At 35.7% G+C, this 27971-nt stretch overlaps 1 protein-coding gene across 1 annotated transcript in view; it reads left to right on the plus strand.

Annotated features, from left to right (window-relative positions):
* The first annotated feature begins 15643 nt into the window (after positions 1 to 15643).
* The window catches only part of Sohlh2 (spermatogenesis and oogenesis specific basic helix-loop-helix 2), a 53770-nt gene continuing 41442 nt past the window's right edge, over positions 15644 to 27971 (plus strand). The window contains exon 1 of the mRNA XM_040281912.2: positions 15644 to 15759. Coding sequence (XP_040137846.1) covers positions 15712 to 15759 — 48 coding nt within the window. The 5' untranslated portion in view covers positions 15644 to 15711. The remainder of the gene's footprint in view (positions 15760 to 27971) is intronic.

Below are 27971 nucleotides of genomic sequence, written 5' to 3' on the forward strand. Positions count from 1 at the left end.
AACATTATACAGATTTAATGCAATTCCAATCAAAATTCAATGACATTCCTCATAGAAATAGAAAAAGCAGTCATAAAATTCATGTGGAAAAATAAGAGACCCAGAAGAGCTAAAGCAATCCTTAGCAGGAAGAGTGAAGCAGGTGGCATCACTATACCAGACCTTAAACTATACTACAGAACAATGGTAAAAAAAAAAAAAATCATAGTATTGGCACCAATATAGACTTGTAGATCAATGGTACAGAATAGAAGTCACAGACACAAACCCACACAAATACAGTTATCTCATACTAGTCAAAGGCACCATAAATATACATTGGAGAAAAGATAGCCTTTTCAACAAATGGTGCTGGGAAAACTGGAAATCCATATGCAGCAAAATGAAATTAAGCCCCTATCTCTCAACATCTAGAAAACTCAAAGTGGATCAAGGACCTAGGAATTAAACCAGAGACCCTGCGCCTAATAGAAGAAAAAGTAGGTCCAAATCTTCATCTTGTCGGTTTAGGCCCCAACTTCCTTAATCAGACTCATACAGAACAAGAAATAAAATCAAGAATCAATAAGTGGAATGGATTCAAACTAAAATTATTCTTCTCAGCAAAAGGAACAATAAGTGACAGGAATAGAGAGCCTACAGAATGGGAGCAGATGTTTTACCACATGCACATCAGATAGAGCACTAATCTCTAGGATTTATAAAGAACTCAAAAAATCTTAACACCAAAAAAGCCACAAATAACCCAGTCAATAAATGAGCCAATGACCTGAACAGACACTTCTCAAAAGATGATATACAATCAATTCCACAAATGTACGAAAAAATGTTCAACATCTCTAGCAATTATATGCAAATCAAAACTCCTCTAAGATTTCATCTCATTCCAGTCAGAATGGCAGCTATTAAGAATACAAACAACAATAAATGTTGGTGAGGATGTGGGGGGAAAGGCACACTCATACATTGTTGGTGGGACTACAAATTAGTGCAACCACTGTGGAAAGCAGTATGTAGATTCCTTAGAAAACTTAGAATGGAACTACCATTTGACTCAGCTATCCCACTTCTTGGTTTATACCCAAAGGACTTAAAAACAGCATTCTACAGTGATACAGCCACATCAATGTTTATAGCAGCACAATTCATAATAGCTCAATTGTGGAACCAACCTAGATGCCCTTCAGTAGATGAATGGATAAAGAAACTGTGGTATATGTACACAGTGGAATACTACTCAGCATTAAAAGAAAATAAAATCATGGCATTTGCAGGTAAATGGATGGAGCTGGAGAATATTTTGCTAAGTGAAGTTAGTCAATTCCAAGAAACTACATGTCAAATGTTTTCTCTGATATGAGGATACTGATCCATAATGGAGATGGGGTGCGGAGCATGGGAGGAATGGAGGAACTTTAGATAGGACAAAGGGGAAGGGAAGGGGTATGGGGGTAAGAAAGACGGTGGAATGAGATGGATATCATTATCCTAAGTACATGTATGAATACATGAATGCTGTGACTCTACTTTGTGAACAACCAAAGATATGAAAAATTGTGCTCTATATGTGTACTATGAATTGAAATGCATGCTGCTGTCATGTGTAACAAATTAGAAAAAAATGAATAAAATTTTATAAAATAAATATTACTAGAATAAAAAATATAATAATGAGTATTGAGGATGTTGAGAAATTTGAACTCTCATATATTGCTGAAGGAATGTAAAATGGTATAGTCACTTTGAAAAACTGTCAGTTCCTTAAAAGGTTAGACATAGAATTATGATATTACCCAACAATTTTACTCCTGTGTATGTATAAACAAGAGAAATGGAAACATATTACACATAAAAATGTATGTACAAATGTTTGAAGCATTATTAGTCATAATAGCCCAAAAGTATAAATAACCCAAATGTTCATCAACTGATAAATGGATTAACAAAAGTCATATATTTAAACAATGGATATTATTTGTCAATAAAAACAAATGAAGTACAGATCAATGATACAACATGGATAAACCCTGAAAACATTATCCTAAGAATCCAATCACAAAGACCATGTATTTTATAATTACATTTACACAGACTGTCCAAAATAAGCAAAGCCATAGGAACAGGAAGTAAATTAGTATTTGTCTAGTGCTTGGGGGGTGGGTCAATGAGAGGGAATCATTGAATAACAGGGTTTCTTTTTTGGGGCCATGAAAAATTTCTAAAATTGTTTGTGGTAGTTGTACAACTCTGTGAATATATTAGAAACTATTGAATTGTACATTTTAAATAGCTTAATTGTATTTTTTGTAATTTATACGTCAATAAATCTGTTATAAAACAAATGCTAAATATGCATTAACATTTTATTTCATTGTACATTAGCAGATAAATATTAACTGTTACTTGGTATTTCTCAGAAAATATGATTTTGAAAATCAAATGAATCATCACTAGTGCATTTGAGTCAAGAGCATAGTTTTGAGCAGAATTTTTCAAGTAGGAAGCTTTTTTAGGTACTACACTAGCTAGAACAATAATGGAGAGTTGCTTATATGCTGTTTCCCAATGTTTTCCTTTGATTTCTTTAACTTTGAATAATTCCACCTCTTAAAAAATCTGTAGAGATATTTATAAACATCTCTTGATTTGGGGCTGGGACTGAATATTTTAAGGAACAAAGAACTATGTAGTTTTTATTTTAAAGAAACTATTTCTACCTTTTTATCATCTTCATTAGCTCTATCACTTATAATTGGAGATGCCAAAACAAAGTTACTACTATCAGTTTTTGTACTAATATATTCATATTATGCTGGACAAGAAATTCTTTATTTAGGATTAAGAACTATTCTTGCAATAGAAGTTTATCATTAGTTCTATTTGGCTTCTTTTTATCTATGCACAAGTGAGGACCTATCTAGACTTATAGGCCATATATTATATGCCTTTTTCATAAAATAAGTAAGTCATAGATTCTTATTCAATATATAAATAATTTATACTTTTTATTTTTAAAAAGCCAGAATGAAAGAATTTCAGCAACAACATTGCTAATATTTTGGTATTTGAAAAGAGCAAAGTAGAATATAAAAACAGATATTAAAAATTATAAACATGATTGAGGTATAAACAAGTACCTTTAAAACAAGACACTATATACATGTGAGATCATATCATTGAAAGTAGAGCACTATTTTTATAACAAATTAACATTCAATGAATATGACCTATAAATTAGAAGAATCTTGGATTTATTGAATCCCTTTAACTTTATCAAAAAAACTTTCATATTTACTGTCTCAGTTACAGGGAATTATTTTCTAGAGAACTGCCTAATCATAAGATTATCATCATTGTTTGTTTAAATTGTTTAAATAGATAGAGGTCAGGAATATTATAGAAAAGATTCCTACACTGTTGGAGATCCGGATTCAATGACTGCCAGTATCACCTCTAATGCTATATATTCTGCCATTTCTTGTTCATTTATCAGGTAATGAAACTAGACACAATAATAACTCCCTATAACGTATGTTGATTGCACTGAAGGTTGTAATTCTGAGCTTTCTAGGCATTGTTTTACCAGTAGCCAAAAACTAACAAAATTGGGTGCAATATTAATAATGCCCATTTGATAAACATAAAATAAAGTAGTACTATTTTTCACGTGTAAAATAAAGACTGGCTTTTGAAAAGATTATTTTCAATATAACAGGTCTGAAGTAAGAGACAAGTTCTAATATGCTACCAGTAGGAGAATAAATTAATATAATTCTTTTGGAAAACAATTTGATGTTACTGAATGTTACTGAATAAATTTAATGTTCATACATCAACTCAATAATTATACTTCTAACGACTTATTCTAATGAGAAATCCTGCATATAGAAAACAAAGGACAATCATTTATCAGGATTATTTATAATACCAAAAAAATGTAGACTTCTTTACTATGCAATCAGAGTGAAATCTTAAGTGGATGGGGATTCATCCACATGTTGAATATTATGCAGCAATCAGCATTTGCTATCTTACATTAAAAACCTTTCTTAGTTTCCTGCATTCTAAAGCACCTCAGTGTATTTATCTCCAGGACTTTAATGTAATGAACAATCTAATGCATCATTTGTCACCAGGTATTTTAGTATCTAGCACTGTGACAGGCACTTAATATGTTTGTTTCACTTAAGTGGATGTTTGTAAAACAGATTTTATAATATCATAAGAAGACTTAATATTAAAATCTTACACCATTATGCACAGTCGTATATACAATATGATTTTAACTATTTAAAGTTATTAGTAGAGGAAGGTATAAAAAAGGGGACCTGGGTGTATTTCTAGTGTATACATTTTCCATTTCCATTTTACAGAGTAAGGTGATATAGGCTCCAAATGATCTAGAGAAAGCAGAAGAAAAGGAGGAAAACTTGTGGAATAGGAAAAGGAAACTTTTTTTTTTAGATATCACCATATTTTATTTATTTGTTGGTACATATATATCTTGTGCAATGAATTTTTTATTGGTACATTATAATTATACACATTAGAGGGATTTTTTGTTACACATTCAAAATATGAACAGCATAATTTGGTCAATTTCATTCCCATCCTTCCTTCCTCGGTCCCCCTCCTCCACTGTACTGGTTTCCCTTCTATTTTCATATGATAACCACCCTACTTCTCTTTTTTTCTCTCTAGCTTCCACATATGAAAGAAAACATAAGACCATTTACTTTCTGAGGGAACCTGTTTTAATAAGCAATATAATTAAGAGAAATTACTTGAATTTCCTGTCTAAATGTTTTACTCTGTGTATTAAAGATAGAACTAACTGATTTTAAAGGCACCTTTGCATGTGTATGAAAGGGAAGGAAAAGGATATTTTATTAAACATTTTTGATATTAGTATTATAAAAATAGGTAATAGAGGGCTGGGAATGTGGCTCAGTGGTAAAGTACTTGCCTGGCATGCACAAGGCCCTGGGTTCAAATCCCTAAAAAAAAAAAAAAGGTAATAGAAATCATGGAATTCTAAGCAGTATCTGGAAATAATACGTTGAATTATCCTATACAAATTGTTAAGTTTTGAAAGAAAATAACAACATTAATTTGTCTATATAGTGTTAAAGTAGTTGGGGAATATAAATAGTGGGAAGAGGTTGAAGAAATAACCACACTGGGGAGTTGACAATTTTAAGGAGAATATTTCTCTTTACCTCCATCCTTTACTTAATTCTTCCTAGGTTGAATTGACCTCCTCGTTAATCACTATGTTTAACTTTCTTATTTATGTTCCTTTTGTGCTTCTAATCACTTTTTATCATAAAAGATTAGCATGTTTTGTTCTATAACCTGTAGAAGGGTTTGTTTTTGAGGGTAGGGGTGAGATTGGGCAATGCCTTATTCATCATTGTATCTCTATCAAGAATTAGCCCAGGAACATGCATATTTTGGATGCTCAGTAAATATCTGGAATGAAGGGTTAGATTGAAACATAAGGCAAGGAAGGGTCCTTTAAGGACTCTTAAGGGCCTATGGAATTAAAGAGACTTGGAATTTAAGTAATATAAGAATGGGGTAAAAAGTATGAATTAGTAACCCAAGGATCAAAAATTTAAGAACATTAGATTGGGGATAACACTTAAAAAATTAATCTGCTAAGAGCCAAAATGAAATGAGAAATACAGAGACATTGCACTGAAATCCTTTTTATATTAAATTATTGCCACTAGTTTGGATGATAAAGGGAGAACTACAAAGTGAAAATGTGCAGGGATACCGATTTTAGAGGAGAAGTCTTCCCTTTTCCCTTGAGAGGTGGCTAAACAATCGAGAAAAAATTAACCATTTACCAATCATCCATTTGTAACTATAGTGGGCTTATTTTGATACTTTTAAGCATATAAAATGTTTAAAAGAGGGTCTGGCAAGTAGTAATTGCTATATATGTGTTTGATATTATCATTTTTTATTTACCTCATGGTAAAAGTTCAGCCAACTGAGAAAGTAGAGGGATAAATGGCCACAGAAGATTGCCCTCACTTCTGACACCAATTTCAAGTTTGGGTGTAGGTTCACATAATTACCCTCAAGTTCAGTAATTTACTAGAAGGACTCAATGCTATTATACTCATAATATATACTCGTTTATAGTTTATTACAGAGGAAAAATGTGGATTAAAATCACTGGAGGGAGGGAACACACAGGACAGAATCCAGCTGAGGTCCAGACATGGGACTTCTAGTTGTCTCCTCTCCATGAATCTTAGTGCTACTTCTTTCTGGCCATGATGTGTGCCAACATATATTGCATATTACCAATTAGGGAAACACCCAAGCCTCGTTGGAGGTTTTATTGAGAGGTTTGTTTAACTACACTACAAGAGGCTGACCTTAAGTCTCTGACCCTTTTGGAGCTAAAGCTGGTACCACATGGTAGACCTTTACTGCTCACCTGCTCTGGGATTGATTCTGTGTAGCCCAGTTTCTCCATCATAAATCGAACTTTCAGGCAAACAAAGAGACCTATAGTGGCTGAGGTTGTGGCTCAGAGGTAGAGCACTTGCCTAGCATGCATGAGGAACTGAGCTTGAGCCTCAGTGCCACATAAAAATAAAGTAAAAGATATTATGTCCACTTATAACTAAAAAATGAATATAAAAAAAAGACCTGTCAAGACAAGACATTCTAAGGGCTTGGCTATCATCTCAATATCTGAGAGCAAAGGTCAATCCTTTCTTTGGGTAAGGTTAATTTTTTGCTGTATACCCATCTATAAAATAAAGATGATTATATAATATTACAGATTTTGTAAATATATAATGAAATAATAAGGTACTTGTAAACTCTTAAGTCTAATGCACTGTGAAGTACTACTGATATCATTTTTTGATTAACATTTACCCCTTTTCCCCATTCTAATAAACCATAATAACTTGTCCTGGAAATCCATCCTTTTCAATTTCTATATTTTCATATATTTGCCATTTCTGGCATTGTTTATTCCTATGTAATATATTACAAAATATATTACATGTTTAATCCTATGTAATATATTCCTATGGAATATATTATATATTCAGTCTCCGTCTGACAATACTTCCTTCCATTTGAGGGAATTCTTAAACAGTTTTTTGAAGTAAAAGTCTGCTGGTAATGAATTTTTACTTTTATTTGGAAAAATAATCATCACCAGTTTTGAATGACAAAGTATAATGTACAGTTTAATCAACTTTACAGAGGAAAAGAAATAGGCTGACCTCAAATGATGATCCCAGGGATGGAAGGAGAAGGAGAGGAATAATGCCTTGGAAATAGAAGGGAACATGGTAGATTGGTAGTTTTAGTCTTTCCTTACATTCAAGATATCATTCCACTATTTTATAGCATACAAAGCTTCTGACCGAGAAATCTATGATTTTTTAATTTCTTTTATCCATAATGTATCTTTATAACTGGAAGATTTTTAAGATTTTTCTTTTCTTGGGTACTGGGAATTAAACCGAGCAGTGCTTTACTACTGAGCTACACCCCAGACCTATTTTTATTTATTTTATTTTGAAACAGGATCTTGCTAATTGTTGCTGATGGTCTTGCAAAGTTGTTGATGCTGACCTTGAACTTGCAGTCCTCCTGCCTTCAGCCTTCTGAGTCATCACCCTTGGAATGATTTTAATATTTTTCTATTATTAGTTACAATGAGCCTCAGAGTGGTTTTACATTTATACTGTATGGGTTCATTAAGATTCTTAGATCTATAGGTTTCAAGTTTTCATCTAATTTGGAAATTTGGGGGCCATTTAAAATTTTTTTATGTAGTTATATATGAACAGCATGCCATTTTTATGTGGTGCTAGGAATCGAACCCAGTGCCTCACACGTGCCAGGTAACCACACTGCCTTGGCCCCCTTGGGGCCATTTTTATATTCTTTTTGTGTTACCTCTTTTCTTACAAACTTAATTATAACCTGTAGTAGACTACTTGGTATTATTTAATTTGATTCTTTCTCTTATATCCTCCATTTTCCCACAATATTATGTTACCTTTAAATAATTGAAATATGTATAATAGCTGTTTTACCTGCTTACTTGCTATCTTTGTCATTTCTCAGTCTGTTTCTAGTGCCCAGTTTTTGTCCTGGTTTGGGGTCTTGTTTTCTGCTTCTTGTTGTATCTATTCACTTTTTATTGGATGCTGGGCATTGATGATTTCACATAATTGGTTATAAGCTTTCTTGGGCTTGTTCTTATAGGCAGTCAAGTTACTTACAGTTCAATTTATCTTTTCAAATATTTGTTGGGATGAGTGTAGAGTAACCTTTACCCAAGAGATATTATGGCATAGCTAATGCAGAACCTCTACTAAATAAATGCCCTCCATTGATCACAGGGATGGTTAGAGCTTGAATACCTCCCTGGTCTCTGTAGCATACTAGCTTCACCTAAGAGTTTCATTCTGTGCTTATGTGGCTTAGTATACAACAAAGACTTGGAGGATTCCATGCATATTTCTGGAGTTGTTTTTGTATAATTTCTTCCTCCCTGTAACTTTAGTCGCTTCAGCCTCCCTGAACTCCAGCCTGTGTCTCCTACCTCTCTTTACTTGGGATCCCCTTTGCTGTTCTGAGTTCTGCACTGTACCTCCAGGCAGAACCTAGAGTGATGGAAGGGCTCACGTCATTTTTCTCAGGGGTCACAGTCTTATAGTGTAGGTTGCCAAATATCTGCAAATAATTATTTCATCCATTTTTGTCCAGTTTTCTATTTCTTTGCATCAAATGGGTAAATATTGACCCTTACCCCTTCAGGATCAGAAGGATCCATCCACTTAAAGTATTAAGAATAAAAAGCAAGTGTTTTAAAATCCAATAAAAATCTATTTTACTTTTCATATGTTTCATTTCTTTATGTCATCACTTAACATTTTTCTTACCTTATTCACTAACATTTGTGCTGGAATAAATGACTGGGAAGGGCTTTATTTCATCTTCCTTGGTGAGGAGGTGAGTATAGTCTTGGAAGAAAAAGCAAAGGAGTATATTTGGTGATCAAACTGATGTCCGTGGTAAAGGCTGCTATACACACTTACTGAACTGTTCACGTTTTCTATAGAATACACAACAAGGATACGTTTCACATGTATGAAACACTTTGATTTCTGATGATGTCCATACTCCTTTTTTTAATCATGTGAGTGAACCACTGTTGGTTAATGTGTGTCATATGTGCTGTTGTGATACAGGTACGAAACACTGTGGGGTGTAGCTGTGTGTGATCCTGTGCTTACTTCAGGCCACATACTCTTATAAGACATATGTCTTTCTGTGACTTGCCTATAAATCTTCCCAGATGAGCCGCCTTGGTTCTACTCATTTTTCATTCCTAATCTTGTTTTATAAGTGTTTGTAAAAGGTCTATAATCAAACTCCAAGGCCCCAGGAGATGATAGATCCATAAGTAGGAAGAAACTTGGGTCTCTAAATCACTGCAGATAGGAGATTCATTCTTCTCACTTTGCTAACCCTCATTTGTTGGTGGTTTGAGGAAAAAGTGAATCTTTAGTTATATGTTGGTGTATGTTAAGCCGCTGGGTTTGACTTGAAGCAATTATCCTATGCTCACTTATATTGGATCAAACAAAATTTTTATCCTTTGCCCACTTATATTGGATCAAACAAGATTTTTTGTAAAGCTGAGAGGATTTGGATTTTTCAATAGACAATATCTTTTTTTGCAGCTACAGAGATAAATTCAACCATTCATTGATAGCGATAGCCCCAAGCCTGCCTGCACCACTGATTCAGATTCTAGAAACTCAACTGATATTTTAAAATTGATTTCAACTTAGTATATTTTCAAGTCTGCTGAACATAACTAGAACAATGATTTATTTTTAACTAAAAAATCTCTTTGCTTTTCTATCATTATCTTTCTGGGATGCTCTTCTTTAAGCCTCTGTTCTAATACTTTATAATCTGATAGCCAAATATTGGCTGTGCCCAAACAGCTGTGGAATGTACCTATTGATGTTTGAGCAGGGAAGGATGCCCAGAATAACTTTCACCCAGAAAAGAGGAATGTGCAATATCATTGGTAGATTGCATTTGTGGAATGCCAGTGGATGGGGAGAGGGAAGGCCTTCTTTCCTATAAATGGGATATGTTCCTCAATTAGTCTATGATTCTGATTCCTAGGAAGAAGTTATATACATGCTATGCATTTTTCTCAGTAGCCTCTGGCTCCACTTCATGGGAGTTTCTTCCTTTTTAATCTTCATTCTCACATTTGAAGTTGGTGCTGGGAGTTATGCCCTCCTTTGGGGGTGCACAGATTTCAGGGCTTATTTTTCGTTTGAACAAACTTGGGTATCTGGAGGTAGTTTTTGTTAGTTGTTGTTGTTGTTCTAAAGTCTTTTTTGTCCAAGTTTATGGTTTCCTGGACAATATAGCTATCAAAATAGCAGCTAAATCCACATGTAATAATCATGATTTTGGAATATGATTTGTTTCTTTGGCCATTCCACGCTCCTCTGAATTTGGCTACAATGAAGGTATTAAAATAATAGGTTATCTGTCTTGATAACACTTCCTTTGCCACAAGCCATAATTTTAGTGGCCTTGTGTTTTCTGAAACCCTTCTCTTTAGAATCTAGAGATAGTTGATTTTTAAACCCTTTTATGTCCTTTGATGCTCCCAGTCTCTGGATTTCCCTTTATGTTCTCTCTATTCTCCTTTTATTTCTCCTTTCAAACTGGTTAATTGTATCGTAAGCTGTATTTTTTTCTCTTTTGCCTTTATCAAAGACAACCAATAACATTCATCACACATAGTTATTAGTTTTTCCCCAACATCTTTTCCTTGACTTCTAAACTTGGTCTGGTAAGGCAAACAGGAGTCTTCTAACCTCCTATATTTGTTTCTCTGTTTCTCACTGCAAACCTTCTAAATCAATGCCACTTGTTTTAGTATTTTATTAAGGCAGCACCTAAATTCAGATTATCAATCTCTATCTTAAGACAGTAGCAAACAATTCCTGAACCTCAGAGGCTTGATACGAAAGTTTCCTTCTCTCTCACTGAAAAATCTATTCTGGGATAAAATAAGCAAAATTAAAATGATCTTTATATCCAAGGAAAGAAGGAAAATGGGAATGAGAGATACATAAGGATTTAAAAATCATCAGTACTAATTCCCAACACCACCAAAAACAAAACTGCTAAGAGCCACAGCCAAGTAATATGATGCATGGCATTTTTGGTTGAAAGGTGACGCCAGCTAGCCATTGAGATGATATGATTATGTTAAGATTTGCATTCATATGGATATTGGACTCCTGCTGTCCACCTCGGCCTGCTGGGACTCTTGGAGAGTTCCCATTGGTTGGGGGAAGTGCAGTAGGAGGGATTTCCGGAGGAGGAACTTCCTCTTGGGATCCGCAAGAACTGCTGCTTGCGTCTGTCAGATCAGCAATCTTCCCAGGAGCGTCTGGGGCATTGGCGGCAGTTTTAAAAAATAGAGTTTGTTCCTACTTGAGTGGCTCATGATTTTGTGCCTAGCCAGACTGCGGAAAAAAGCAAAAAAATTATTGTTACTGTCTTTTAGGTTGCAATAATAATATTCATACTATTATACTTTATATTGCATATGTATACATACACTCTTGAGCACATATACAATTTTTCACAATAAAAATTAGTTGACTTTTAAATCATATTGCTTTATATCATATTGTTCATAAGGGAATTATGGATGCCATTTTTTTCTACTTCATATAATGCCTCTCCTTCACACACAAGTTTTTAAGAATGTCTGAATTGTTGGCTATGGAATTTCTCCTGACTCAAGTCAGCTGTCTTTTCAGCCAATGGAAAATGAGTTACTTTGTCATTCTGTGATCTCAGATCTCAGGTAGTAGAATTATAACCACACGCTCCTGGGGAGCTACTTCTAATGGCTGGGCTGGGTTGCTGTCCTGAGAAAATGGCCTCAAAATGAAACAATATGGCAATACATAACCGCACTCTGGACCTTACGTGACACAGACCCTTATCCATAGTTATAATGTCACTTTGGTTTAGTTCCACACTTCCTAGCAAAGAACTATGGTTAAAACGAGGCAGATTTATTAGATAAAGTCCTGTTTCAGAAAGTGAATTAGTATATTGGGTGATGAGAAAACTGTCAAGTCTTATTGAAGTCTAGTGCAGAGCACCAATATAAATTGTTACTATTGCTTCACCTCTTTTTTGCCTAAGGGCAGTAGTTCCTAACTCAATGGGGAAAATATGTATTTATTTTTATCTTCTACCAATTAGATAGTAGGATTTGAAATCTAGTAAAACAGTGTCTGCTTTATCATGCTACTGCTATGGAGTTATAATTATTGAGCACAGGTGTGAGAGGTTGTTATAGACTATTTGAGATACTATAACAAAATACCATAGAGTGGCTTATAAAGAAAAGGAATTTATTTCTCACAGTTCTGAAAGCTGGGGAGACCAAAATCAATACAATATCAGCAGATTTATGTTTGGGGAGGCCCTGCTTCCTAGTTTATAGATGGTGTCTTCTCACTGTACTTCACATGGTAGAAGGGGCAAGGGACCTCTCTCTTTTATAAGGGCACTAATACCATCCATGAGGATTCCTGTATCATGATCTAATGACATCTTAAAGGTCCCATTTCCTAATATCACATTGGGAATTAGGATTTAAACATATGAATTTTAGGGGGATACAAATATTCAGTCTATAGTGGGTAGATTTAGAAATACTTTGAAAATTTCCTGTTGTCTCCCCAGAGTAACCACAGAAGGAAAGTGTGAGTCAGTGCATAGCATGGGTGAAACCCAAGCCAGGACAAATGAGAATGTTTAGGGGTAAGAGTGCTAAACCTTAGACAATGCAGCTGTTGTCAGAGCTATACTTTAAGGATATGAAAAACTGAACATGAGGCAGAAAGGAGGTATGCAAGCAGGAGAGGTTCTAACTTCTTTGATGCAGGGAAAGTGGGACGAGAAAATTTTTTTTAGGCTGGGATCAGAATCAAAGAAGACCAACAAATAAATTAGTATCTGGGGAAGATCAGAGGAAATATCCAGCTTGGTTTCCAAATCATAAACTATGTCAAAGAGATTTGACGGTAAAGATCATCCCTTAAGGACTTCCCAGGACATCTGTGGGCTTTAGCTGATTCATCTAACACTATAATTTCAAGAAAAGTTCCTCTAGCTGGATGTGTGAGTCCCTATTGGTGGGAATCCCAGAACTGTTAGGGAATAGAAACTAATCTAGTTGACTTGATTGAACTCTTAAGTCTAGAAAGCCACATTTGGACAAGATAATATGATTCCTAAGGTCACACTCAATGACTAAAATGACCTTAATTCATTCTTTCATTAAATATTTTCCCAACCTCTACACTAATGCTATTTGGGGACAGGTAATTCTGTTGTAGAAGGCTGTCTTGTGCCTTGTAGGATAGTTAGCAGCATCCTTGAACTACATTCATTTGAAGCCAGTTCACCCCCCAATTGTGATGATGAAATCTGCCTCCAGATATTGCAGAATGTCTCATGGGGAGCACAGTCCCCTTCAGGGAGTGCCATTGTTTTATAGTAAATGTTTGTTCTTTTATAAAGTAAGCTTTCTTTTTCTTTTCTCTTTCTGAAGATTGAAAACAAAAATATTTAGGCTGATTCTTTTTGAAGTATGAACAGTTATATTCTAGTTACAGAAGAAATTTGGTTTTTTTTTCTTCTTCCAACATAAGAGTGACGCTTTCCTCTCACCTAATCTTAGAGGCATTTTAAAATTCAAACTCAAAAACAATATGTCTTTGTTAATTTCAACAAATGTCCTTGACACTGTTAGCATCAGACTTACTATTCTTACCCTCTTGAGCAACAAAAACCTGGTTACTGTTCAGGAGGAGATGCTCAAAACTGCTTCAATTCCTACCTCACCCCAATGTCTAGCCATGACTTCCCTCGTTGCCCTGTATTGGTGGGCAAACCAACTGCCTCCCAGGCATTTATCTAGATACTGTCAGACCCTGATTAGTTGGAAAAGCAATAAAGAGGTGATATTCATGTTTATTAAAGTGTGAACATTTACAGTTGTCCCTTAGTTTAAATGGAATTGTTTCCACAACTGCTGCACATACCCAAATCTTCAGATGCTCAAGCCCCTTATATGAAATGGTGTAGTATTTGTGTATAACCTACTCATATGACCCTATATACTTCATCTGTACATTACTTGTGTAGGTGGAACCTGCCTAATTCAAAAATCTAAAATGCCCCCAAATTTGCAATTTTTTAAAGTCCTGACATGACCCCACAAGTTGTATCACCATTTTTCTCAAGTGAGAAAATCATTAAAATTTTGAATAAAATTAACTGTCCGTGTGTACAAAGTATTTATGAAACACAAATTTCTTGCTTAGACTTGGATCCCATTACCCAATATATCTCATTATATACATGTAAATATTCCCAAATCTACAACTTCAAAGTCTTAAATATTTTAGATCTCAAACATTTCAGATAAGGTATAATCTGATATGTAATATGATGTAAATTCTATGTAAATAATTGTTATAACTGTATTGTTTGTGAAATAGGAAAAATTGTTTGCATATGTTTAGAACAGACAAAATTTTCTTTTTTGAATATTTTCAAACTACCTTTGGTTGAATCCATAGATGGGGAACCTACAGATTCAGAGAGCCAAGTGTACTTCCAAAAGTAAAACAGAATGATTTCTTCAGAACTTTATTTGTACCTTTTCTTTCTATCAAAACAGTATAAAACCACAGCAATACTTTTTTGCATATTCTCATGTTCCAAATCAGGCCCCCAGAGCACAGCACCTGCTGCTCCCGAACCAGGATGCCTGCCCAGTTACCAACTGTCTGCAGTGGTGGTTCCCATAGATCACTTTCGTTTGACGCATTCAAGTGAGATCAGGTGTCTACCCAAAACCAAAGCAACCCTCCCTTCTAGCACTGGAAAAATCATAGCGGTAGTAAAGACAGACAAGAGGAAGTATCCTTTATGAACCCCGGGTCTCCATAGATGGCGATAAAATGCTTAATGAAGGCTGAATAAAGGGGTTAGAGCCTCTGCCAGAAGATTTCTTATTGCCTCACTCTTTCAGTTGATAATATGGGGACAGTGTTTGTGGAATCACAGGACAAAATCAAGTCTTTCTAAAATTTTTAATTTAGCAGTTTGAGAAGAAAGCACCATACATAGTACTTGCTTTCCCGATCACGAGTGCGTGTTGAATAAGGAGAAAAACCTGTGTTTGCTAAATTCCTAACATTCTGTCAGAAGGGAAGACTGAAGTCTTTTGGCCAGCCTGAGGTAAGGCTGGGCTTCCCATTTATGCGGGGGTCAGTGGCCGTTCTACCCCAGGCCTATTGGTGTGAGATCCTTTTGGATAAGGGAGTTGGGGTTGGGCAGGGGGTCAATGACAGTCTCCTGACAGCCCTGAGGAGACCTTGGGAGAGCTCCTTGGAGCGGACTATAGCTCCCCCAGGTGCCAGGCCAGTGGCAGGGCCACTTTAAGGGCAGCGGGGCGTGCGCGCCCACAGCTGCTGCGCCAAGGAGCCATTAGTGCAGCGAGCAAGCCAGGACGCCATGGGCCGCTGAGCTCCTCCTGCAGGGAGGCTGCCCCAGGACTCTGCACGTGCGCTGCGGGCCATGGCCGCCTCAATTATCAGCCAGGAGCTCGTCCAGATCTCGGGCCAGGTAAGAGGAGGAAGACGTGGAGGAGGAAGGGGAGGCAGCTGCGTTTATAACCGCGCGCGGCGAGCCCTGGGGCCCAGGCCCCTGCCTGCTGAGCCGGGCTCAGGCCGCCCTCATTGAGGGGCCATCGAGGAGGGCCACTTCATGGCGCGCCAGCAGCCTCCAGGTGCCCCCAGATGACGAGCGTGGCCCCTGCTTTTGAGATGCCCCCCAAGCGCCAGGCCCTGGCCCTTGGAGCCTTGATTTTTGGGGATGGGGCTGAATTACGTCAGGGAAAGAGGCCAAGAAGAAAGGAGGCTAAGCCGGTCTATAACGATAACCTGACTCCCAGCTCTGGACACTTGCGTAACTTAAAATCATTTTTTTTAAAGAAGGCCGCTTGGAGAGTTACCTAGAGCAAATTTTAATATGTACTGGAGATACTGGGGACAAAATGTCAAATATTTTTTTAGTGTTAATATAGGGAAGACATTTATTTCACATAGGAAGCTTATTTCCTGCATTCCTGTCGCTACACAAGTTGGCTTCCTTCGGGTTTGCTAACTAGCATGGTGTCCCAAGGTACCCAGGCTCAAGCTTGTGACCAAGCAGGCAAGTTAGAGTGGAAACCCAAGCCGCGCTCAAGAAAGGTACCTGTGCTCCACACACCCTCCACCTGCCCATGGCAATCACTGGCCTCTCTGAAAGCCCCCGTCTAGCTATTCTCTTGCAAAGCCCAAAATGATCATGGCAACTGTTTTAGATAAAAATGTGAGGTGGTTTTTTAATCATGAACAAAACCTGGTCTACCCCAGACAGCAAAGCAGCCAGTGGTGTCTCTCCTGATGGTTTCGAAGACTTTACAGATAAGTATGGGAAGCCTCAAGGGCTGAGTGCAGTTTTGTTAACACTAAGAAGACTCTACCTACTTAATCACTTCTCTTCTTCAGAACAAACCTCCTGAAATGGAATGGGGATTTTTGAAATGGACCCGCTTAACAGATTTTCTTAATTTTTTCAAGATGAGGGAATAAGACCCTGCCTCAAAATAAAAACTAAAAGGGGCTGGGATGTAGCCCAGTGGTATGAGTACCCTGTGTGGTTCAATCCCTAATACAAAAAAAAAATAGAATGAAAAGTAGTATTTTTGTGGTGCAGGATTAAGCAAGCTGCACAAAATGGAATTCTGAATAAAATATCTGATTATCTAGTAGTACATAAATAATTGTGGTTTCCTACCCGTGAGACTATGAAGCCCTGACTAAACCTTTTGTAGGCCATTTTGAGAAGAACAGCTTGCTCAGTTTCTCCAGATAGAGCTGCTTAAATCCCTTGACTCCTGGGGAAACTGGAAGCCCACAATTGCCTCCTGAGAGCATGGCCCATGCAGCTGCTGCTGATTGTCAGCACTGCTCCCGGTGATAAGAGTGACATAAATAACAACTCACTAAAATGTAAGAGTGATTTGCTTTAAGCACTTCAGCACCTGCTGTTACTAATTAAGGGTTTAGCCTGCCACAGACTGCAAATGGAAATCCTGTGTTTTAAAAATTGTGAGATTGGAGTGCCCTGTGTATTACTGTGACCATGGAAATCAAATGAAGTGGATAAAGAAGGTTGGTGGTGATGTCACAATATTAAAACTGCCTCTACTTAAAAGACGTATACCAAGGCATTAACACTATATACCCTGAGTGGTGGGATTGCAGATGATTTTTATTTTACTTTAGGTCTTTTAAATTTTCCCAATGAATATGTATTGCTTTTTTTCTAAAGGTGCAATAAGCAATTCAAACAGAAAACGATTTGCTGTCAAATGAAGTCTAGTATCACTCCAAATTGTGCTCACAGGTGAAAATCGTAGATGTTCTAAAAGGCAGTTTTGCAAAGCAGAATATACTAGAAACTTTTATTCCTTTTTATTAGCAGATCTTTCTCGTTGCTGTTTCAGTATATCATACCATCAACAAAGATGATGATTGATTTATTTAACTAAGTAAATATTCAGATTTATGTTGATTATAAGCGGTTTGCTTAATTCGAGTTGCTGGGTGGTGGACTTGAGCAATGTTCTAATTTGTCTGATTACTAACATTCCAAGTGTGCTATTGGCATTGATTTTTGTAGGGCAGGGAAAGAAGCCTTTGACAGGTCAGCAATTCAGGTCTTTCCAAAACTTCTTTATTTGAGCTGCTGCTGCTGCCACCATGCAAGGCACTGTGCAGAACTGCAGGCTCCTGTGCATGGCAGTGTGTTTGGGGTGATAGTTCTTCCCAACCCCCTTCTGGATCTCCTTTCTACTTCTCCACTCCCCACTTCCTGTGTTCTGCCCCTTTCTGCTCTTTCTTGGCTCTTCTCCACAAGACTGAGATTCTGGGGACATTGCAGTCAGCACACCAGGTGCTGACCAGGAAAAGGTTCAAGTTAGGCAGCTGATTTCTGTTATTCAAACTTGCCTTTTGCTCCTCAGCTGCCCTGTTTCCTGAGCTCCGTAGGCCAAGCAATGCAGACTTCATTTCCATTCAGAGCTGTTTTCACTACCCAGCATGGACACATTCTGGGCTCTAATTCTACCACTCCCTTTCCCCCTCCCCTGTCAGGTTAAGTTGACATTTTTCTGTTTTTTGTGCTCAGGTTTGGTATTGCTTGAGAAAATATGGCAATAACTACCACCCACAAAGCATGAACAAACGTTTGTCCTCATAACAGTCTTGCAATGTAAAATCTAAGTATTATCCTCCAGAAGAGGACCACATGAGTATTCTACTCAAAGCCCTAGTAGGTGTCTGAACTAAATGGCAGACCCTGGTCTCTGCCTCAAAAGCCTTTGTTCCCATTCACTGCATCAAGCTGTCCCAAAAAAAAGAAGACAGTAACAGCTTTGGTAAAAGTGAAGCTCAAACACTATTCTGTGTTCCAAGGATGAAAGGCCATGCTTTCTCAGCAGCACAGTAAAAAGCAGCTAGATTGTAAACCCTGTCAGGGCAGGGGCTGCATCTGCCCAGTAGGAGGGGTTCAATATCTATGGAGATAATAAATATGAAGCATATTTAAGCAGCACACAAAATGGCAGGGTGTTTTAAAAGAAAGTGTTTCTATTATAGAGTTTTACAAATTATTCATAATCCAGGACACCCTGATTTATACATGATATTTTAATATAATTATAGCACCCTTTTTTATTCTTAAAAATGTGTCTCAAAAAAGGTTAAATTATATATACCAGCTTGTTATTTGGGGGCATTTGTAAGTTGCTTCAATTAATAGGTTAATTCAAAAACAAAACTATAATCACTCCTATGATGACCATTTGTTAGTGATTTGTTTTAGTGCTCCAACTTTGGGGGTCACAGAGAAAATTTATTGATATAGAATAAATCATGCTACAGTGGAGAGTCACAAACAATCTGTATTCAAAAAGTGCTCGGGAAATACTATTAGAGGAATGCTTATAAAATGAAAAACAAACACACTGGAAGGGTCCCTTCACGCTGCTGTAGAAATTCCAAGCTTCAAAGCTCATTCAGAGTGTTATGCTGTCTTCCTAAAATGTAGGGTATTTGAGGGAAGTAGAAGGAAATAAGATTGGCAAAGTAGGTTGATACCAGGCTATAAAAGCCTGCACTAGGGAGTTTACATTTTAATCTTAATTGTGAGTCAGAGGAGCGAGATTGGTTCACAATGGGAAACTCAGTACATGGGTAAACCTTCCATTCATTCCAAATTCCATATAGGACATACTCTTAGAAAATGTGAAAATAGCCAGGTCTGGTGGCTCCCAGCAGCTTGGGAGGATGCAGGTCTGAGGGCAGCTTCAGCAACTTAGCAAAGCCCTGTGCAACTTAGTGAGATCCTGTGTCAAAATAAAAATAAAGGGCTGGGGATGTAGCTCAGTAGTTAAGTGCCCCTGGGTTCAATTCCCAGTACAAAAAAAAAAAAAAATCTTCAGCAAATAAATATGAAAAGTGGGAGTGGATTGGTATTCTAAATTAAAAGTCCAGGGGGACATAATAACCAAATGCAGTGTATAGTTCTTAATAGGATCTTAGTTCAAACAAAACAGCTTCTCTCAACATTACAAAACAAAATTCCACAAGAAAACTTGAAATTTACAAAGCAGGTAGGATCAAATTTCCAATAAAATAATAGAAGAGAAACTAGAATTTAGAGACATTAAGAAATACTAGGTAAATAATTATAGTGATAGGTTAGCCTCAATGTTTGAAGAAACAAAGAGAGAGGGTGCTCACCTGGTTCTGAATTGGTTTTGAATGCAGGACACTTGGGCCAGATGGGTGCCTGGATTTCTTTGCCTAGCTGGACTCTCCCAGCTCATTCCTGCCATAGCAGGAGCAGTGGTGCTTTAACCCCAGGGAATAACCCAGGAACTGATCCCTAAGGACAGTGAACTATATACTTAGGAGGAGAACTGCCAGACATCAGCAGAACTAAACATAAATGCACAAACACAGCAGTTATACCAAAGACGATCATCTGTTGAAATCCTAACCCCCAAGGTGATGGTGTTAGGTGGTTGAGTTGTGGAGAAGAGATCAAGACAAAAGACTCCCATCATGAATAGGTTTAGTGCCCTTTTGTAAAAGAGACTCCATGAAGACTCCATAGCCCCTTCTACCATGTGAGAAAACAGAAATTGCCATGTATGAACCTTAAATCATGCCCTGACTAGACACCAAATCTGCTAGCACCTTATCTTGGACTGCCCAACCTCCAAAATTTTAATAAGTTTCTGTTGTTTACCCTGTTTCGGTTTTTTTTTTTTTTTGTACCAGAGATTGAACTCCTGGGCACTCACTGAGCCACATCCCCAGCCCCATTTTGTATTTTATTTAGAGACAGGGTCTCACTGAGTTGCTTAGCACCTTTCTTTTGTTGAGGCTGGCTTTGAACTCATGATCCTCCTGCCTCAGCCTCAGCCTCACAAGCTGCTGGGATTACAGGTGTGCGCACAGCTCTTGGTATCTTTTCAATAGCAGTCTATCTATATCTTTTTAATAGGAACCCTTTTATAAAAGGGCACTAATCCTATTCATGATGGGACCTTTCTTGTCTTGATCACTTCTCCACAGCCCAACCTCCTAACACCATCACCTTCGGGGTTAGGATTTCAACAGATGATAGTCTTTGGTATAACTGTTGTATTTGTGCATTTATGTTTAGTTCTGCTGATGTCTGGCAGTTCTCCTCCTAAGTATGGTTAGGAGCCTAGGACATAAGGGGATAGAAATAAACTTTAAAAATTCTAATTTATATTCTCAGGACATTGAAACTTTAAATAGCAAGTTATGAAAAATTACAAAAAAAAGAAATCTTAAAAATTAATAAGTCATTAAACTACTGAAATTGCAAAACTCTTTAGAAGTTCTGGACCAAAGACTGAGCTCCTGTTCTAGAAAATAAAGTGGAGGAAGTCTAGTCTCTCAGAAGTTGAGACATGAAAAACCAGTTTAGGATTTCCTGTATCTAAGAGAAGATTTACAAGGCAGGAGAGAGAAGAAAATAATCACAGACATAATGGGAAGACATTTCCAGAGCCAGTGAATAAAAGCTACACTTGGAGGCATCTTGGAGAACTACAAAACCCACTCACCCAAAGAGAAACAAAGCAGCTGATGTTTTTCATCAGCCACTATGGTTAGCAGAAGAAAATGGACCAATATCTTCAAAATTCAGAGGCAAAGTAATTTTGACCTTGAAAGTATTCACCAGGTAAAACTAGTCCTGAATTATGAGGTGCATGAAGATGTTTTCAGACTTGCTAAGATTCCCTTTTGTGCCCTTAGTCTTTAAAATAATTTCCTGTTTCAATAAAATGAATCCAAGAAAGAAGCAAATATTAGCTTCTAGCAACAGTAGGAATTAGAGAACCAAAAGTCATTAAGTATAAATGTTAATAAAAATGTAAAAATTTAATAATGGTTAGAATTTAAATTCCAGATAGACTTAGCATATAAATACATGGACTAAGGTGGAGTATGGGGTAGAGGGAGACATGTAAAGGATACTTACTGCCTTGTTGGAAGAGAGGCTGTAGATTTAGATAATCTTAATCACAAATAGATACACTTGCTTATTAAAAAGTAAGCCCTTCCCAGCTTCCAGTGGCCAAACTGGAGTAATTTGACTAACAAATAGTAGCATTGGATAGAAACCCAGCAAATAAATATCCATAAATCTATACCATATAGATGAATGATTGGATGAATAAGTAAATGAGGGAGAAGGGGCAAATCTTTACATAAGAATATGGAATAATGGCCAGCAGGTGGCGCATGCCTGTAAAACCAGTGGCTTGGGAGGCTGAGACAGGAGGATCTCCAGTTTAAAGCCCATCTCAGCAAAAAGCAAAGTGCTGAGCACTTCAGTGAGACCCTATCTCTGAATAAAAAAAAAAAAAAAAAAAAAAAAAGGCCTGGGGATGTGACTCAGTGGTTGAGTGCCCCTGAGTTCAATCCCAAGTACCCCCCAACCAATGCCAAATAATGTAGAAGAAAGGAAGGAAATATATGTATATATGTATATATATGTATATGTATTATTTGATACAGCCACCTCAGTATTTATATCAGCTCAATTTACAGTAGCTAAACTGTAAATTGATATCATTATAATGGACCTATAATCAAGATCCACTGATGAATGATAAATTAGGGAGTATAACTTTTAGGAGAAATGGGTTATCTTCATAGCCCTCCAAAATCTCCCCCAATGTATTCATTAATTACTATGACAGTTTTAACATCTCCACAGTTTGCTCTTCCTTCCTCCAAGAGGTGGTTACTTGAGACCCCTTCTATTGAGTCTGATTGGACTTAGTGGGACTCCCTTCTGAAAACAGGGTGTGGAAAGGGAAAAATAGTGATGTTATAGCGGAGAACTCTTGTAGACACGACCTTCACCAAGGAACCAAGGTGAAGATATAGATGTGTCATTGATTCATGACACCAGGAGAAAGGTCCTTCATGTCTATGGTAGTCTTCCAAAGTCTCAGTCTAATCATGTGAAAATGTCAGACAAATCTAAGTTGTGGATATTCCACAAAATACCTCACCAGCATCCCTCAAAATTCAGGAAAAATAAGTGCAACCATTTGGAAAGCAGTGTGGAGATTCCTTAGAAAACTTAGAATGGAACCACCATTTGACGCAGCTATCCCACTCCTCCATCTACATTCAAAGGACTTAAAATCAGCATACTACAGTGATACAGCCACCTCAATATTTATAGCAGCTCAATTTACAGTAGCTAAACTGTGGAACCAAATTAGATGCCCTTCAATAAATGAATGGTAAAGAAACTGTGGTATATATACACTATGGAATATTATTCAACCTTAAAAAAGAATGAAATTATGGCATTAACAGGTAAAGGGACAGTAAACGAAGTAAGCCAATCCTAAAAAAAAAAAAAAAAAAAAAAAAAAAAAAAACAAAGGCCAAATGTTTTCTCTGATAAGTGGATTCGGATCCATAATGCAGGGGAGCAAGGGAAGAACGGAGGAACTTTGGATTGAGCAGAGTGGAGGGGAGGGTGTGTGGCGGGGGAAAGGTGGTGGAATGAGACAAACATTATTACCCTATATATGGGTATGATTGTACACATGGTGTGACTATACATCATGTACAACCAGAGAAATGAAAAGTTATGGTTGTACTCCATTTGTGTAAAATAATAAAATAAAATTTTAAGAAAAGTCAGGAAAAATAAAAACTGAGAAATCTTTACAGATTAGAGAAGACTAGAAGACATGACAACTAACGGTGTTATCCTAGAAGAGATCCTGGGACATTAGTGGGAAAAAAATCATGAAATCCAATTAAAACCTATAGTTTAGCTAATAGTACTGTACCAGTGTTTATTTCTTAGTTTTAAAAATTGTGGTTAAAAAACCACAATGTCTTAGGTTTTATAAAAATAGCCTGACTATGTGAGGTGTTAATAGAGAAGCTGGGTGAAGAGTTTTTGAGAACTCGCCATTCTCTCTATATAGCTCTTCATTTTTTCCCCCTGTTTTTGGATTATTTTTTTTCCTCTATAGCTCTTCTGTAAATCTAAAATTAATTCAAAAAAAGGTAAGAAAATTGACCACTCAAAGAATAGAAATAAGTAATTTAATTCCCAAAGCACTATAGGTACAGCAGGGTAGAAAAAGGAAAAATTGATCAGCTTAACCAAAGACGTGGGAGAAAGACAGAACTATAGGAAGTAAGAATGACAAATGAAAGGAATTAGACCATTTCACATTAGGTTGTAACTGTTTCATAATTAATTAATGTTAGCTGATTAATCATATTACATTATTGGAAATAGTAAATGTCATAAATATAATAAGTTACTTTTAGTTGTACATGAAAAATTGAAAGCTCAGATTGATAAAAATACTAAATATTCAACTTTATGCTATTTATAAAAAGTCACACAAAATCAAAGATACAGAATGTTTCAAAATAAGGGACTATGAAAAACAGTTATAGAAACAAGTAAAAATTCAGATAAAGTATTAAAAGTGACAGTTATACTTCGTATTTAGCTTTCTTTATAATATATATGTGTATATATATATGGTGTTTAACATACATAAATCTAGATCATTATACAGTATAAATGTTATATTTCCATATAAATTTGTGTAACTGTCATGAACATGACTCCTTTATGTACATGACCCCTAGTTACATATAGAACTTATAGAGACATTGAAAAAGACATTGTAAACCATAATTAGAGAGGGAGAGTTTAACATACCTCCTTATAAACTGAGAGAGTAACTGGGCCTGACAAAAGAAAACAATTAACAAGTTTGTTCTAAAAGATATATAGAACTTGTTTACTAGAATATAGACATTGTTTTCAAATATGCATAGAACATTACAAAAATTGACTGTAGGATATAAAGAGAATGTTAAATTCTAAAAAAAAATACACAACATGCAGGGCACATTCACTTTTGATGGTATATCAAAATAAGAAATGAACACCTGGTAGATTGGCAAAACATCAAGAACTAAAGCATACTACCCTTTAAAATTAAAAATAGCTTTATATAGGAGTTGAACTCAGGTTAAAATAGAAATATTAACTGAAAGTTTAAAATTTTTTACTTGTGAATGAACATGAATGCTGATTCTGTCAAAATCCATGGGATACAACAAGGTGTCACTTGAAGGAAAACTTATCTTCTCTACTGTGCTGTCCAACAGAACTTTCTTTGGCAATGATAAAAATATTCTGTAACTGTGCTGCCTGATATGGTAGCCACTTATGCATAGATATTGAGCATTTGAAACAGGCTAACATAACTGGGCTGAATGCAGAATAAGTTTTATGAACATGAGTGTAAATTGTTTGTGTCTTCTGTATTGGACCACAGAGTTTTATAGTCTGTAATAAAGCATCAGCAGAGGAAAAACAAAGAAAAAAGGAAAAAAAAACCTTTAATTTTGAGTTAGAAATTAAGAAGAACCCAGTAATACATAGTACATATTTTTAAAAGTTAATATATTTTAAAATATAGATGAAATGGATTTTTCAAAATATGCATGAACAAAATTCACCTAATTGAAGTTTGGAAAACTTTAACTGTAATCAATCAAAATCTGTAAAAGGTAGTGTAAATGCACTTTTATAAACATGTTTTCAATAAATCTCAGTAAACCTATAATTTCTGTTTTCTAAAATATTTGAGACGATAGAATAATATCAATGCTTTTTTTTCTTCTTCAAGGTTGCCATGCAATCCTTGTACCCAAACCATGATAAGACACATCACAATAAAGTAAAAAAATGTTTCCAGTTTCACTTGTGAACATAGATACAAAAATTGAACAATGAATTGAATCTGTTATGAATTTGTTTATTACTTGCAATGATGGCTTGGCATTAGGAAATGTACTATTATGATTGTCTACCTACCAGATTAAAGGAAAAATAAAAAACAGTATGATCAAGTTCATATTGAAAAAGCATTTAGTATATTTCCACACCCATTTATGACTTAAAATTTTTACCTTCAAATAGAAATAAACTTTTAATTTTTGATAAAGGATATTGACTAGAAATCTTCAGAAAATATCATATTTAGTGGTAAGAGAATTTCAAAATATTTCTACTAAAGCCAGGAACAAAGCAAGAATGCTCATTTTCACTTCACTGCTCACCTCTGTTTTGGATATTCTAGCCAACACTTTATTTATTTATTTATTTTTGCAGTTTTGACAATTTGTTAGCATTAAAGTATATACTATGCTTACATTTTATGTGGATGTATGCTTACGAGTAAAATATATGTATACATATTCAATGTATTAAATACATTTTACTTAGCTCTAAAACCCCTGCACTAGCCAGTTCTTTAAAATCAACAAGTAAAAGGCATAAATTCTGGAAACAGACAAAAATGTCATTTTTGAAGATTTTATGATTATCTATCAAGGAAACTGAGAAAAATCAACTGAAATATGTTATATCATAAAATATATGAAGCACCTTCCTTATACAGAAATCAACAGCACTTCTATATGACAGCTATATCAATGAGAAAATTCAGTAAATGAGAAAAGATATTCCCTTCACAGTGATCTCTAAATGTTAAAATATCTAAAGATAAATATTCAAGGATACATGCAAAATCTATATGAAAGTAACTATAAAAATGAAGAACACAAAAGACCCAAATTCTCTTGAAAGTCACATCTTCTCAATAGGGAGATCTAATACAGTGATGATATACCCTAACATTTAAAATAAATGCAAGCATTATCAAAACTTCAGCAGGGTTCCTTGACAAGAAGATGATAAAATTCCATTGGAAAAAAAAGTTGTGGGAAATAACTGCAAAGAAAATTTTAAAATAACAAGAAGGAAACTGTCAATGTACTCTATCAAATAGAAAAACACTTTATAAGTAGCTAGTAAACAGTATGCTATCAACCAGGAATATACAAATAGATTAATCAAAATGAGTTTCAGAAAAACATAACAAAATCACTTACAAAGGTGGCATTTAAAAGCACTGAGGAAAGTTTGTCTTTTTCGAGAATGCTATCAGGGCATTTAGCTCTGCCTTTTAAGAAAGATGAAATCGAATACTACCTCATGTTAATCACCAAGTAAATTTCAAAGAAAACAAAAAGCTAAGTGAAAAAAATAAAAGCATTTAACATATCAATCCATATTCTAATATAAACAGATGGGTTTGAAAGCAAGACAAAATTCACCAAAGTCCCAAAGAAAACAGATTTGTGACATGTGACTACATACAAAACACCATTGACAAGATACCTTAAATTTAAAGATGAATCCACAGACTCAAAATAGTTGAGTGATATTCACAATACATAAAATCCAACAAAGCAATAAGAAAAAGACCATAAATAGGAAGGTGCACAAAGGCATGCATAATAAAATGGGCATGCATGATGAATAGAATATGGAATAAGTAGAAATGTAAATTGCCATTAAAATGAAAGGATATTAAACACTGATCAGAAAAATACCAATGAAAAGGAAAATTAAATGCAAAAAAAATTAAAAAGCTTAAGAAGAACCAGTCTTATTAAGAATTCAGGGAATTGGAACTCATCTATAATCTTGGGGATACAAACTTTTGCTTCTAGGAAGCAATTTGGCTATATCTAAGATGGAAAATGGAAAACCTTTCTGTATAGCTTTGATGCTAGGATTTATGCATTTACACAAAGGAATGCTTATAAAGATATTATCACAGCATTTTAACAACATTGAAGTTCAACATTTGGAGAATGGCTTAATGAGTTATTATCACTGGACATGAGGAAGACTGGATGAAGATGAGCACATCCACCCCAGATCCCAACAAATGATAGGAAACTTTTTTTTTTAAAGAAAATACATGTGTAACCGTCTGGAAAATGAGAATGTTCTCGTTGAACCAAAAATTTTGAAGAATTGTTGAACTATATCATTACATGAGAAAAACAACTTACTTTTAAAAAATGCAATATCCCATTTATTTAAGGGAAAGCTGTACGTGGGTGTATTACACTGATACATCTGACATAAAAATTGTGTGGAAGGATAGACAGCAAATTATTAATAGTGGTTGCTCCAAGGGAAGGAATTGAATGAGGATATGAGATGATAAAGGAAGACTTACTTTAAAAAATAATAAGGACGAAAATGAGAAGATAAGCAGGTAAAAGTGCAGAATCTTTGCTTACTTCACTTTCTTGCCTGGT

The sequence above is a fragment of the Ictidomys tridecemlineatus genome, chromosome 6 (genome assembly GCF_052094955.1).
Source record: "Ictidomys tridecemlineatus isolate mIctTri1 chromosome 6, mIctTri1.hap1, whole genome shotgun sequence".
NCBI classification, from domain to species: domain Eukaryota; kingdom Metazoa; phylum Chordata; class Mammalia; order Rodentia; family Sciuridae; genus Ictidomys; species Ictidomys tridecemlineatus.